Source organism: Engystomops pustulosus, chromosome 5, assembly GCF_040894005.1.
Source record: "Engystomops pustulosus chromosome 5, aEngPut4.maternal, whole genome shotgun sequence".
Taxonomy (NCBI): Eukaryota; Metazoa; Chordata; class Amphibia; order Anura; family Leptodactylidae; genus Engystomops; species Engystomops pustulosus.
In genome coordinates this window covers 5751815-5765104 of record NC_092415.1, presented here as the reverse complement: position 1 = coordinate 5765104, position 13290 = coordinate 5751815, and the positions used below count along the sequence as shown (strand labels likewise).

The following is a 13290-nucleotide window of genomic DNA, read 5'->3' as shown; positions in this document are numbered from 1 at the left end:
TGTAGGTGGCCTGGGAAGGGGGGAGGGGGGGCTGTACAAAAATATAAACCTCTACTTATCTTTTTTGGCACCTCCGTTACGACTACTTCCACCTAAGGGGTGATATAGGGGGCTGGTGGACATGCCATGCGGTCAGAAGTTGTCGGAACTGAGTTTTTTATACTCTCAGACAACCCCCTTAAAGTAAGAGGAGTTCTCCAGCTGTAAAAGCCAGTGTGAAGGGATCCGGTGAAGTATGAAAAACAAATTCTTACTTTGCCACTTGGCTCTCTTGGTTTTCAAGTCCCAGCTAGGCTCGAAGTGTAGACGGTCATGTGACCAAATAAGTCAATCAGTGGCCTTATCACGATGGACAACAGTGATCTTAGAGTTCACCGTGATCTCAGTAATGTGACTGTCAACACTTCAACCCCAAGGGCTGAATTATTGGTATGAGGAATCATAATGAGGTATGTACCATTTAGTGCTTCTCGTCCCCCACTATATATATATTTACAACTTTTCTGCAAATTACGTTTGACCCAAAAATAAGATGATAGTTACAGATAGACCATCCCGTTACTATTGTAATGGCCTAATATTTTTATAGTAACCATAATAAGGTGATCTCTCTTTGTCAAAATAAAGTAGCTTTTTCCCAAAATTTTGCCAGGTGGTGACATAAGCCTCAACCTACATTTTCTCCACACAAAACCATCACATTCGTTTCATGGAAATTTTTATTTTTGGTAAAGCCATATCTTGGTCTCTTCAATATTAAAGTCCCTTTGTTGATTTTGCCAAATTTGGATTTGGTTGAACTTCAAGATCCATAGGTCTATCAGACTTAAAGTGGAACTAAACTCCAAAAATTGACTAAATTCTTAAAGTAAATCATTAGTGATTATGTAAATAGTTTTTTGTTTTCATATTTTGCCGATTTGGTGGCTGTCGTAATTGTGTGGTATTTGATGCTCCAAGTAGAAGTAAAGTTGGGCCTCCATCCATTTCGACCCATGTGGTCATATTTTGGAGACGTGCGTGACGTTATAGCCCAGCTTTTCTTCTATATAGTAGCAGTTTGAAGTTACAATTATGGCAGCCACCGGGGAGCAAATGACGGAAAACGTATTGGTTTTGGTTTAGTTCTTCTTCAAGACCTGAACTATTGATTGTCGGTAGATACTGCTCTTTCTTTTCTCTTTTAAAAGCAAAGTATCTTTTGTTTTTGTTTCAGTATTTTTGATTTTAATTGCAGTCAGATGACAATGCCCCTATATGGCATGACCCTCAAATGTTCCAAGTGTGGCGTAGTCTCCTCAGCAGAAGTATCGGCCACAGCCACCAGTAACGCCATGTTAGTTTTTCTAATTTCCGTCTTCTTTGTTTTTTTCTCTTTCTTTTCTTTTGTTACATTTGTTTGTATATGTTGATTTTTATTTTACTTTATCCTGTATCATTACCCTCTTTTTAATTTGCTTTCTAAACAATGTATGTATTTTTTTTTTACGTTTTGCAGCCATGCAATGTTCAAAATGTACGTCCGTTAACATCTGTCCTACAGCATTTTTTGGGGTTCACTTACTGCTTCCTGTAGTATAATGACCACCACTGACCTATGCACTGGATACAATTGGCTTTTGGTTGTGAAAGAAGGTTCCAGACTTTGGTCCATTAGATACATTCACCATATTTTATAGTGTTTTCATGTGTCTTGTGATGGTTGATGGTGGCTCCTTTTGCGTGCACTCTCGGAGGACATTGTGTGGGTCTTCTTTCAGGATGTGCATTGAACTTTATTACAATAATAAAGATTAATGCTTTGTATACAACATATCTGTTTATCACATCTTTATGGTGTAGATGACCAATTACTGTGTGTGTATGTGTTTTTTTTTAATTTCGGCTTCCCCATTGTCTGTGGTGTGTGACTGTCAATCTATACGAAGATGAGTTTATCTGGAAGAAACACAAGTTCCTTAAGTTCTTACGTCAATAATTTCTAAGCTTTATAAACCATACATATCTTTATTTGATTTGTAGACTTCAAATTAACCATAAAGTGATATTAAAATTGCCCCCCCCCCACCCCCTCAAGGTCAAAATGATGACTTCAGGAAGGCTTTTGACCATCAATTTATTGAGTGCCAGACTCAAAACGAATTCTGGCTTCTCTAGGACCCAAATTCTTCCTAGTTAGGCCATCAGATGACAATATCATTTACAATATCATACAAGCTAAGATGATGGACTCATTGGCCAACCTACCCCAGTAGACCCTCGACCAGGTGAATGTGGACACTCAACAGAAAACATGATGTGATTCAGATCAGTAGAACCTGGCTCAATTCAAAGGCCTTTGAGGTTTCCATGGTGGTGGAAGTCATTGAGCAGAAGACCCATGTTCTCTTCCTACAACATCAATTATATACAGTAGTAATTCTACTTTCCATAGATATATTTTTATAGAACTTCTTGAAACATGGTCCGTTTATAATGATGATGGCAGAGGGGATGTTTTTAGGCACCAAGGTTCTAGATGTTGATTGATTTGTCTGGAACCTTTAAAGCTTTCATTTTTTTCAAAAATGTTCATTTAAATTTTGCAAGAAATGCCGTATAGTCGAGTATACTATTGAGTACCTGTAGGCACTCTTCGAAGAGCTATATAGCTAGGAGTTACTATTGATGGCCTAATACTCAGGACAGACCCCATAGTGGTCTCTGTTGAGGTAGATATCAGCCTGCTATGATGTGGTCAGTGCTATGATTCTGCTTTTTATGGAGTGGTGTTGTTTTTTACAGCGCTCTTCAGTTGGATAGTGCAAACAAACAGAAAAAACCTGTAGCTGAAGTGCATACCAAGCCTAATCGATGCAGAAGGTATGCGTGCTCCACCGCAAGGCCTTGTCATGTGAATGGGCATATGTGCTTCTCTGTGTCAGGATAGTCATTCTTCTTTGTGTCGGTCAGCACATTGAGTTTGTTGTAGGAGAGATGTGCACTTAGTGTGTAGATGGAGTAGCTGCTTATGTGTAGAATACATGAAAAAATATACTAAGAAATGAGTTGCCTTGCATCTTTGGAGAAGTTGATTCCATGTTGGTTAATTCTTTCTCCAACTCTAGCTTTCCGCTTTATACATGCCACTACTCTGATTCAGGAGCAGTTGGAATTTTTATCGTAATCCAAATATTTTCCAAACAAGAGAGGGGGGGGCAGCAGTGAGGAAAGCCTCTGTCCTGGAGCACACAACAGCTGATCAAGATGACCTTTCACCACTTCCACCAACTCTTTGCATCCATAAAATGGTGTTTCCAATGCAGTTAGATTTCTCCTCCTGAGTAATCCATTGCATTTTTCCGGAGCAATCCATGCCATCGTTTTGCCACCAAATATGCTCATTAGGCTCTCCATTGTCAAAAAGATAGCCTGGGACTACTAGTTTGACAGAAGAGTAGATATGAGTGGACCCGTAGTTTTAGTTTGGGTCCGGCCATGCGTTCCAAACATAGTGCTGGATTGGTAGCCGAACAGCCAATCCCTCAAACTGACGCCCCTTGCCACTAGCCATAGTCATTGCAAATCCTGACCATGACTAGTAGCCGGAATGAGTAGAGTATGACCCATTAAGGGATGAAAGTTGGAGTTGGTGAGGGGGGTTAAGGGTCTGGATTGGTAGCGGAACAGCCAATCCCTCAAACTGACGCCCCTTGCTACTACCCATAGTCATTGCAAATCCTGACCATGACTAGTAGCCGGAATGAGTAGAGTATGACCCATTAAGGGATGAAAGTTGGAATTGGTAAGGGGGGTTAAGGGTCTGGATTGGTAGCCAAACATCCAATCCTTCAAACTGACGCCCCTTGCCACTAGCCATAGTCATTGCAAATCCTGACCATGACTAGTAGCCGCAATGAGTAGAGTATGACCCATTAAGGGATGAAAGTTGGAGTTGGTGAGGGGGGTTGAGGGTCTGGATTGGTAGCCGAAGAGCCAATCCCTCAAACTGACGCCCTTTGCTACTAGCCATAGTCATTGCAAATCCTGACCATGACTAGTAGTCAGAATCAGTAGAGTATGACCCATTAAGGGATGAATGTTGGAGTTGGTGAGGGTGGTTAAGGGTCTGCTTCAAGAGCTATTGTGCACTATGGGCCTGATGTCTTCCTCGTCAGCTCACGAGGCTCCTATTGGGCGGTTGCTGAGCTGTTTTGGGCACAAATGGCCCATTCCTAGCTAAACTCACTGTAAAGTGCCATGACTGTAGAGGTCATGAATATAGAGAAAAATGGACATTAAGATTTCTTTATATCTTTCAAGAAACTATAGGGAGTAACACGTTCTTTAAATCGGTCAAAGAAATTGAATGAAACCAATCACAAAGGTAAATAAAATGTTCACAGAATCAGTTGATGTTCAGATCAATTTCCTAAATTATATCATCCAAAAATTGTAAAAAAAACAAAATATCAACCTTGAATTTTTCCAAAAAAAAGAGCTACTCCATTGCATTCACTTGTGTTATATTGTGTCTTCTGCTTCCCAGTAGTTTAGTTTTGTTCTCTTGATGTCCCCAATATTCGTTTTAGAAACGGCCATTTTGCTCCTGAGGCTCATGACGGGAGTGTTTTTGATATTTTATCTTTTTTTTCCCACCTTTTCTGCCCTGGATTGTGACCTTTTGTCTGTTTGTGTTTTTTTAACACTTTGCCCCGATGTTTTTGTGTCTGTTTTTGTCTTTCCGCTTGGCTGCTCTGTTGCTTTTATATATTCTTTGCGAGTCTCGGCTTCCAATAATTTTCTGTCGGTGTGACGTGTAGCGTAGCTTCAGTTCCTTTCTGAGCTTGTTTTGGTTTCTCGGTGACATTTTTGTTTTGGGTATTTTTGTAGCTTGGGTTGTAGCTGTGGTTTCAGGCTTATTTATTGCTCTATAGTTTGCATTGTGTTGTGTTGTCTTCTCTATGGTGGGTCAGGGTGATCGGGCTCCATGATATCCTCTGGTTTTGGTGTAGATGTTGAAGCCTGAGCAGTGGTACTGGTGGCCAGGCCCCCCCAATTAAACTGTATTGTTAGAAGTATTAGCCTTCTCGTATAGGAAAGGTACACTATATGGACCCCCTAAGCCTCTTGGGCCTGGTTGTGACCGCACCCTCTGCATCCCCACAAGTTATGCCCCTGGGCTTCAGTAACACAATGGAAATAATTTGTGTCACATTGTTTCATCGTGTTAGACCAGTGTTATATGAGGACCTCAACAATTTTAGATACTTCGACTTCTCTAGATATCCGACTGCTCTGATTCCTGTCCACTTACCCTCAGAGTGCAAGTAATTGACCCTTTCCTCGAGGGCACATGTCAGGAAATGTTCGATGGTGGAGGTCTTCGAAACTGGTCATCCATTGACTCCAAAAAAGTGCACAGTCTATCTTAATGTTTCGTGGTCCTGTGTATTAGATTGTTACATTTTCCAATAAAGTTGGAAGGTAAATACGTTGAGATGGGCCACACATGAAGTCCTACCGTAGAGGCAGTGGGATCCAACCTCCTCCTCTGCTCCATTTTCTTCTATGGAACTTCACAGTTATTACCTGTAGCCATATAGAAGTAAATATAGTGTCGGAGAGGCAAGGGCACTAGAGCTCTGTTCACATAGGGGCAATTCTTGTGAGCCGCCTTTCTCATTATAGTTGTGTGTGAGGAGGGCACTAGCGATCACTCTATCAATGTAACCACTTTAATTAACACAGTCCAAGCCACTGAAATTATCAATGTGTAGATATAGTACGTATGCGTGTGGCTATGTGTATAGATATAGGTATCCCTGTACAATGTGTGGGTGAAGGTATGTACATGTGTGTTTATATATGTGTATGCAAAGTGTGTTTGTGTATGCACCTGTGTAAAGATGCATTACTGTATGAATAGTAAGTGTAGGTAAGTACACTGTATGTTTTTGTGTGGGTAAAGATGCAATCATGTCAGAATAGTATATATATATATATATATATATATATATATATATAAAATATATGTCTGTGCCTATGTATAGATAGATTGTGTATGTGTTTGTTTAGCGCAGTATTATAGTAGTTATATTCTTGTACATAGGAGGCAGTATTATAGTAGTTATATTCTTGTACATAGGGGGCAGTATTATAGTAGTCATATTCTTGTACATAGGAGGCAGTATTATAGTAGTTATATTCCTGTACATAGGGGGCAGTATTATAGTAGTTATATTCTTGTACATAGGGGGCAGTATTATAGTAATTATATTCTTGTACATAGGGGGCAGTATTATAGTAGTTATATTCTTGTACATAGGGGGCAGTATTATAGTAGTTATATTCTTGTACATAGGGGGCAGTATTATAGTAGTTATATTCTTGTACATAGGAGGCAGTATTATAGTAGTTATATTCCTGTACATAGGGGGCAGTATTATAGTAGTTATATTCTTGTACATAGGGGGCAGTATTATAGTAGTTATATTCCTGTACATAGGGGGCAGTATTATAGTAGTTATATTCTTGTACATAGGGGGCAGTATTATAGTAGTTATATTCTTGTACATAGGAGGCAGTATTATAGTAGTTATATTCCTGTACATAGGGGGCAGTATTATAGTAGTTATATTCTTGTACATAGGGGGCAGTATTATAGTAGTTATATTCCTGTACATAGGGGGCAGTATTATAGTAGTTATATTCTTGTACATAGGGGGCAGTATTATAGTAGTTATATTCCTGTACATAGGGGGCAGTATTATAGTAGTTATATTCCTGTACATAGGGGGCAGTATTATAGTAGTTATATTCTTGTACATAGGAGGCAGTATTATAGTAGTTATATTCTTGTACATAGGGGGCAGTATTATAGTAGTTATAATCCTGTACATAGGGGGCAGTATTATAGTAGTTATATTCCTGTACATAGGGGGCAGTATTATAGTAGTTATATTCTTGTACATAGGGGGCAGTATTATAGTAGTTATATTCCTGTACATAGGGGACAGTATTATAGTAGTTATATTCTTGTACATAGGGGGCAGTATTATAGTAGTTATATTCTTGTACATAGGGGGCAGTATTATAGTAGTTATATTCCTGTACATAGGGGGCAGTATTATAGTAGTTATATTCCTGTACATAGGGGGCAGTATTATAGTAGTTATATTCCTGTACATAGGGGGCAGTATTATAGTAGTTATATTCTTGTACATAGGGGGCAGTATTATCGTAGTTATATTCTTGTACATAGGGGGCAGTATTATAGTAGTTATATTCTTGTACATAGGGGGCAGTATTATAGTAGTTATATTCCTGTACATAGGGGGCAGTATTATCATAGTTATATTCTTATACATAGGGGGAAGTATTATAGTTATATTCTTGTACATAGGGGGCAGTGTTATAGAAGCTATATTTCTGTACATAGGGGGCAGTATTATAGTAGTTATATTCTTGTACATATGGGGCACTACTATAGTAGTTATGTTCCTGTACATAGGGAGCAGTATTATAGTAGTTATATTCTTGTACATAGGGGGCAGTATTATAGTAGTTATATTCCTGTACATAGGTGGCAGTATTATAGTAGCTATATTCTTGTACATAGGGGGCAGTATTATAGTAGTTATATTATTGTACATAGGGGGCAGTATTATAGTAGTTATATTCTTGTACATAGGGGACAGTATTATAGTAGTTATATTCTTGTACATAGGGGGCAGTATTATAGTAGTTATATTCTTGTACATAGGGGACAGTATTATAGTAGTTATATTCTTGTACATAGGGGGCAGTATTATAGTAGTTATATTCCTGTACATAGGGGGCAGTATTATAGTAGTTATATTCTTGTACATAGGGGGCAGTATTATAGTAGTTATATTCCTGTACATAGGGGGCAGTATTATAGTAGTTATATTCCTGTACATAGGGGGCAGTATTATAGTAGTTATATTCTTGTACATAGGAGGCAGTATTATAGTAGTTATATTCTTGTACATAGGGGGCAGTATTATAGTAGTTATAATCCTGTACATAGGGGGCAGTATTATAGTAGTTATATTCCTGTACATAGGGGGCAGTATTATAGTAGTTATATTCTTGTACATAGGGGGCAGTATTATAGTAGTTATATTCCTGTACATAGGGGACAGTATTATAGTAGTTATATTCTTGTACATAGGGGGCAGTATTATAGTAGTTATATTCTTGTACATAGGGGGCAGTATTATAGTAGTTATATTCCTGTACATAGGGGGCAGTATTATAGTAGTTATATTCCTGTACATAGGGGGCAGTATTATAGTAGTTATATTCCTGTACATAGGGGGCAGTATTATAGTAGTTATATTCTTGTACATAGGGGGCAGTATTATCGTAGTTATATTCTTGTACATAGGGGGCAGTATTATAGTAGTTATATTCTTGTACATAGGGGGCAGTATTATAGTAGTTATATTCCTGTACATAGGGGGCAGTATTATCATAGTTATATTCTTATACATAGGGGGAAGTATTATAGTTATATTCTTGTACATAGGGGGCAGTGTTATAGAAGCTATATTTCTGTACATAGGGGGCAGTATTATAGTAGTTATATTCTTGTACATATGGGGCACTACTATAGTAGTTATGTTCCTGTACATAGGGAGCAGTATTATAGTAGTTATATTCTTGTACATAGGGGGCAGTATTATAGTAGTTATATTCCTGTACATAGGTGGCAGTATTATAGTAGCTATATTCTTGTACATAGGGGGCAGTATTATAGTAGTTATATTATTGTACATAGGGGGCAGTATTATAGTAGTTATATTCTTGTACATAGGGGACAGTATTATAGTAGTTATATTCTTGTACATAGGGGGCAGTATTATAGTAGTTATATTCTTGTACATAGGGGACAGTATTATAGTAGTTATATTCTTGTACATAGGGGGCAGTATTATAGTAGTTATATTCCTGTACATAGGGGGCAGTATTATAGTAGTTATATTCTTGTACATAGGGGGCAGTATTATAGTAGTTATATTCCTGTACATAGGGGGCAGTATTATAGTAGTTATACTCTTGTACATAGTGGGCAGTATTATAGTAGTTATATTCTTGTACATAGGGGGCAGTATTATAGTAGTTATGTTCTTGTACATAGGGGGCAGTTTTATAGTAGCTATATTCCTGTACATAGGGGGCAGTATTATAGTAGTTATATTTTTGTACATAGTGGGGCAGTATTATAGTAGTTATATTCTTGTACATAGGGGCAGTATTATAGTAGTTATATTCCTGTACATAGGGGGCAGTTTTACAGTAGTTATATTCTTGTACATAGGGGCAGTATTATAGTAGTTATATTCCTGTACATAGGGGGCAGTATTATAGTAGTTATATTCCTGTACATAGGGAGCAGTATTATAGTAGTTATATTCTTGTACATAGGGGGCAGTATTATAGTAGTTATATTCTTGTACATAGGGGGCAGTATTATAGTAGTTATATTCCTGTACATAGGGGGCAGTATTATCATAGTTATATTCTTATACATAGGGGGAAGTATTATAGTTATATTCTTGTACATAGGGGGCAGTATTATAGTAGTTATATTCCTGTACATAGGGGGCAGTATTATAGTAGTTATATTCCTGTACATAGGGGGCAGTATTATAGTAGTTATATTCCTGTACATAGGGAGCAGTATTATAGTAGTTATATTCTTGTACATAGGGGGCAGTATTATAGTAGTTATATTCCTGTACATAGGTGGCAGTATTATAGTAGCTATATTCTTGTACATAGGGGGCAGTATTATAGTAGTTATATTATTGTACATAGGGGGCAGTATTATAGTAGTTATATTCTTGTACATAGGGGACAGTATTATAGTAGTTATATTCTTGTACATAGGGGGCAGTATTATAGTAGTTATATTCTTGTACATAGGGGACAGTATTATAGTAGTTATATTCTTGTACATAGGGGGCAGTATTATAGTAGTTATATTCCTGTACATATGGGGCAGTATTATAGTAGTTATATTCTTGTACATAGGGGGCAGTATTATAGTAGTTATATTCCTGTACATAGGGGGCAGTATTATAGTAGTTATACTCTTGTACATAGTGGGCAGTATTATAGTAGTTATATTCTTGTACATAGGGGGCAGTATTATAGTAGTTATGTTCTTGTACATAGGGGGCAGTTTTATAGTAGCTATATTCCTGTACATAGGGGGCAGTATTATAGTAGTTATATTTTTGTACATAGTGGGGCAGTATTATAGTAGTTATATTCTTGTACATAGGGGCAGTATTATAGTAGTTATATTCCTGTACATAGGGGGCAGTATTACAGTAGTTATATTCTTGTACATAGGGGCAGTATTATAGTAGTTATATTCCTGTACATAGGGGGCAGTATTACAGTAGTTATATTCTTGTACATAGGGAGCAGTATTATAGCAGTTATATCCCTGTACATAGGGGGCAGTATTATAGTAGTTATATCCCTGTACATAGGGGGCAGTATTATAGTAGTTATATTCCTGTACATAGGAGGCAGTATTATAGTAGTTATATTCCTGTACATAGGGGGCAGTATTATAGTAGTTATATTCCTGTACATAGGGGGCAGTATTATAGTAGTTATATTCCTGTACATAGGGGGCAGTATTATAGTAGTTATATTCTTGTACATAGGGGGCAGTATTATAGTAGTTATATACTTGTACATAGGGGGCAATATTATAGTAGTTATATTCCTGTACATAGGGGGCAGTATTATAGTAGTTATATTCCTGTACATAGGGGGCAGTATTATAATAGTTATATTCCCGTACATAGGGAGCAGTATAATAGTAGTTATATTGCTGTACATAGGGGGCAGTATTATAGTAGTTATATTCCTGTGCATAGGGAGCAGGATTATAGTAGTTATATTTTTGTACATAGGGGGCAGTATTATAGCAGTTATATACTTGTACATAGGGGGCAGTATTATAGCAGTTATATTCTTGTACATAGGGGGCAGTATTATAGTAGTTATATTCTTGTACATAGGGGACAGTATTATAGTAGTTATATTCCTGTACATAGGGGGCAGTATTATAGTAGTTATATTCCTGTACATAGAGGGCAGTATTATAGTAGTTATATTCTTGTACATAGGGGGCAGTATTATAGTAGTTATATTCCTGTACATAGGGGGCAGTATTATAGTAGTTATATTCCTGTACATAGGGGGCAGTATTATAGTAGTTATATTCTTGTACATAGGGGGCAGTATTATAGTAGTTATATTCCTGTACATAGGGGGCAGTATTATAGTAGTTATATTCCTGTACATAAGGAGCAGTATAATAGTAGTTATATTGCTGTACATAGGGGGCAGTATTATAGTAGTTATATTCCTGTACATAGGGGGCAGTATTATAGTAGTTATATTCCTGTACATAGGGGGCAGTATTATAATAGTTATATTCCTGTACATAGGGGGCAGTATTATAGTAGTTATATTCCTGTACATAGGGGCAGTATTATAGTAGTTATATTCCTGTATATAGGGGGCAGTATTATAGTAGTTATATTCCTGTACATAGGGGGCAGTATTATAGTAGTTATATTCTTGTACATAGGGGGCAGTATTATAGTAGTTATATTCTTGTACATAGGGGGTAGTATTATAGTAGTTATATTCTTGTACATAGGGGACAGTATCATAGTAGTTATATTCCTGTACATAGGGGGCAGTATTATAGTAGTTATATTCCTGTACATAGGGGGCAGTATTATAGTAGTTATATTCCTGTACATAGGGGGCAGTATTATAGTAGTTATATTCCTGTACATAGGGGGCAGTATTATAGTAGTTATATTCTTGTACATAGGGGGCAGTATTATAGTAGTTATATTCCTGTACATAGGGGGCAGTTTTATAGTAGTTATATTCTTGTACATAGGGGGCAGTATTATAGTAGTTATATTCTTGTACATAGGAGGCAGTATTATAGTAGTTATATTCTTGTGCATAGGGGCAGTATTATAGTAGTTAGATTCCTGTACATAGGGGGTAGTATTATAGTAGTTATATTCTTGTACATAGGGGGCAGTATTATAGCAGTTATATTCTTGTACGTATGGTTATATTTATGTACATGGGGAACAGTGATATATTAGCTTTATTCAGTTCATTCAGTATGAATTTTCAGTCTTCGGATTACAGTTATACAAATGATATGTGAGTAGAACCGGAGCACATTCCCTGATTTGTAAGGCTAATAATATTTTAATGCACACTCATATCAGACGCGGATGATTTACGGTTTGTCATGTAGTCAATCTTTGAATGACTGATACGTGTGTATTTTAATCTCCTCATAAATCCTGGAGAGGCCACTAAAGGTTTTATAGCTCAGTCTCCAATATTCTACATTTATAGCGTAAATATCTTCTGTTAACTCTGTCGCCATAAATCTTGATATAAACATCTCGGAATCCGCAGTTCTGCTTCCAATTGTAATGGGAATAATCTCACATTTTTGGTTGCCCTTGGTTCTTAAGGTTTCAAATTTATCACTTATTAGGAATAAAATACATTCATATTAAATATTACAGAGCTACAAAGGGGCCGTCATCATGATCCCTGCAGAAATCTTTACATCAGGTTTAGTTTTGAAAAATCTGTTAAAAACAAAAACCTTTTCTAGAAACTTGCAGACCAAAATTACTAAAGTTTCCAGAAAGTTCCAAAAATACATGTCAAAGACTGTAGGCAAAAAAACTAATTTATGACACAAAATATATCGTAAAAAATTGGAAAAAAGACAAATTTTTCAAAAATATGTGACATAGAAACTATTCCAAAAAGATCCAAAAATAAGTGACACGGAGGTGTAGACTAAAAGTCTCTAAAATAATTCAAAAGGTTCTTTAAATCTGTTCCAAAAAATATAGGACAGAGGAACTTTTTGACCACACTCCCAAAAGTTCCAATAGCTTTTTTGAATATCTTTAGGAGCTTCCCACCCAAATTCCAAAAAGATCTAAAAATAAGTGACATGGAGGTGTAGACCAAAAGTCTCTAAAATAATACAAAAAGTTCTTTAAATCTGTTCCAAAAATATAGCACAAAGGAACTTTATGACCACATTCCCAAAAGTTCCAATAGCTTTTTTGAATATTTTTAGGACCTTCCAACCCAAATTCCGAAAAGATCTAAAAATAAGTGAAATGGAGGTGTAGACCAAAAGTCTCTAAAATTATTTAAAAAATTCTTTAAATCTGTTCCAAAAATATAGGACAG

At 36.8% G+C, this 13290-nt stretch overlaps 1 protein-coding gene across 6 annotated transcripts in view; it reads left to right on the top strand.

Moving 5' to 3' along the window:
• The window catches only part of ADGRB1 (adhesion G protein-coupled receptor B1), a 460553-nt gene that overhangs the window by 425400 nt on the left and 21863 nt on the right, over positions 1–13290 (top strand). For 2 of the 6 annotated variants that reach the window (XM_072151079.1, XM_072151080.1), the window contains exons 25-26: positions 1217–1336; positions 2785–2862. The exons of 1 other annotated variant lie outside the window; for it this stretch is intronic. In XM_072151079.1, the coding sequence (XP_072007180.1) occupies positions 1217–1336; positions 2785–2862 (198 nt within the window). The remainder of the gene's footprint in view (positions 1–1216; positions 1337–2784; positions 2863–13290) is intronic. 3 more of the 6 variants (XM_072151082.1, XM_072151084.1, XM_072151083.1) reach the window with 3 other exon arrangements.